Here is a 2,501-nt window from a genome sequence, read left to right on the forward strand (position 1 = left end):
ATTCTAGCATGAATAATAAACATTTATCATGATATGAGGAAATAAATAATAACTTTATTATTGCCTCTAGGGCATATTTTCTTCATTTCTGTGATGGCCCACCGTCACGAGGTGTTTTCCTCCCAGGGCAGCGCCCTCGGAAACTGTGGCGACGTTCTGGCCTGCAATTTGGCGACGCTTTTGGGCGTCACTAGGCATGTCCATTTTCCAGGACGATTTGTAGTGTCACGGAAAATGCTTTGTGTCACAAACAATGTTACGCGGGTTTAAAAAATGGATAACAAAATGGTTTGTTGATGTTAAGATCGTAGTACCTTATAAATTGTACCATGTCAGAGTTTATAACATATTAGAATTAAACTGCTAGTGTTTAGGGTTGAGATGCTCGTATCAAAATCCATTGATTATTTTTTGTGCATGCTCTTAGTATTAGAAATGGTACTCCCTCCGTCCGGTAATGTAAGATGTTTTTTGACACTACACTAGAGTCAAAAAACGTCTTACATTATGGGACGGAGGGAGTAATATTTTCTCAATAAGAAACTTTAGAAATGTGATTTTCAAACTATTCAAAATAAAGTGCTTATTGGCAAAGTGACTTTCTGCTCTAGACACAGCATAGACCATGCGATGGAAGCAACCACTCTGCTCATTCCCCATGACTCGTTTCGCTGTCAAACCATGCCATCACAGAAACATCACTGATTCACTTTGTAAGCAGCAGTTATTACAGAACATAACCAAACATCTTATACATACTCCTACGACGAAAGGGACGCGATGGCATCGGCAAAGCACTCGTTGAAACGCTCCATGGCACCCGCCGACAAAGAGATGCCCACCTCCACCCCGCCGCCGCCGCTGCGTGCCTCTGCCACGGACATCGCGCCGGTCCTCGCCACCGACACGACATCCACCTTTGCCGGCCGTCCGAACCCAAAGTCTGTGTCGTACACGCGGAACCTCGGCGACCCTGCGACTGTTAGCGGTAAGTCGCCCGCGGTGTACGCCTCGATGATGCGCTCCATCCACCCGTCCCAGCAGCCGGGCCCGCTGCGCACCACTCCGTCGATGGCCGTGGCGATCGCCGCGCACGCGGTGAACAGACCGTCCGCGCCGGCGGCAGCGACATCCCTCCTGGGCGCTAAAGCGATGCACGGACCGAGGCAGTTCCCGAGGTACTCGTCCGGGACGGGCGGCTCCAGCCGCGTCCGGTGGTCCGCGGGCAAGAGGAAGTAGGCACGGCCGCCGCAGGACGACCCTGCCTTGCCGTCGGTGCCCGGTTTAGCTCGGACGTAGCATTGCCAGATGAAGCCGAACGCCGCGATGATCGATGTGGCGCGAGGCAGCGGCACGCCACGGCGTTCCGCCTCGCCGGCGACCGCTTCTTTGATGCTCTGCAGGTGCTCCTTGGACAGCGTGAACGTGGCGAGGAGCTGCTGGACGACGGGCGAATCGGGGGGTTTCCCACCGTCGTCGTCGTCGTTGCTGGACAGCCTGGGCGCTGTGAAAGCGTCGTACAGGTCGTCTCGTGCGCGGATGATGGAGCGGTCGACGAAGGGCGGCACAGGCGCGCTCGCTCCGCTGCAGGCTGCCGCAGCCCAGGCCCAGGTGCGGAGGAAGTGCGTCGAGGACACCCCGTCGCACGCGGCGTGGTGAACGGTCACGCCGATAGCGAGGCCGCCGCGCAGCACGGTGGCCTGCACAGCGAGCACCGCGCCGCCTTCGGGCAGCGGCGGCACAAGCGGCACGATCTTGGCAACCTCCGTAGGTTCGTCCGTGGCAAGCTCGTCGAAGCCGACGTGGTGGTACTCGGCGACGGTGAAGGTGACGCCGTCGCCCGGCTGGCAGTGGAGCTCGTAGCGGTTGTGCGCGCCGGGGGTGAGGCGGAGGCGGCCGGCAAGAGGGTAAAATGCGGCGAGTGCATTGGACAAGGAGTCCGTGAGGTTGGAGAGGACGTCGCTGGTGGCGTTGGGGTAGAAGAAGACGCGCTCGACGGGCGTGGCGTGGAGCCACAGCGCGTCTAGGTAGGTGAGCGGGAGAGAGCGCTCGTGGAGCGCGGCGCCGGCCGGCGAGGGCGCGACGAGGGAGGTGCGCAGGAGGCGAGCCATCGGGCGAGCACTAGCAGGTCTGCGAGGAGTCTGATGCTGGAGACTGGACTGGAGTACTGCCTACTTGGTGCAAGATATCTCGTAATCCATTCAATGCGAAGGTACAGCCACCCCTGGCGAGCATTAGTGGCCGGCATCGATGCGGGGGTGACTGCTGGCGCGGGGCCTGGCGATCTTCAATTACTGCCGGCCATCCAATGCAAGGCCGGCTCCAACCTCGTCTTGGACACCGAACACGCAGGGTCTCACCACTCACATCACATGCCCCCTGTCTTTCCTAGGCGCCCAAGAGCTACGGCGCGGTCTGGGCTGTCGGCGGCACCGTCAACGCCCTCCACAGCGGCTGGGAGGCCAGCACAGCGGTCGCTTCGAGATGCTCTGCCGCGAGCC

General features: G+C 58.9%; 1 protein-coding gene across 1 annotated transcript; it reads right to left on the minus strand.

The window, feature by feature from the left end:
- Nucleotides 1–631: 631 nt before the first annotated feature.
- Nucleotides 632–2,260, minus strand: LOC123042026 (phenolic glucoside malonyltransferase 1). The gene has a single exon (XM_044464556.1). It carries the CDS (start codon nt 2,109–2,111, stop codon nt 762–764), a length of 1,350 nt encoding a protein of 449 aa, XP_044320491.1. The 5' UTR covers nt 2,112–2,260; the 3' UTR covers nt 632–761.
- Nucleotides 2,261–2,501: the final 241 nt, after the last annotated feature.

This window comes from Triticum aestivum, chromosome 2B (genome assembly GCF_018294505.1).
Source record: "Triticum aestivum cultivar Chinese Spring chromosome 2B, IWGSC CS RefSeq v2.1, whole genome shotgun sequence".
In the NCBI taxonomy this organism is placed as follows: Eukaryota; Viridiplantae; Streptophyta; class Magnoliopsida; order Poales; family Poaceae; genus Triticum; species Triticum aestivum.

What these genes read in the sequence shown, in the direction of transcription:
- LOC123042026 (XM_044464556.1), bottom strand. Translation starts at nt 2,111, where the DNA reads ATGGCTCGCCTCCTGCGCACCTCCCTCGTCGCGCCCTCGCCGGCCGGC.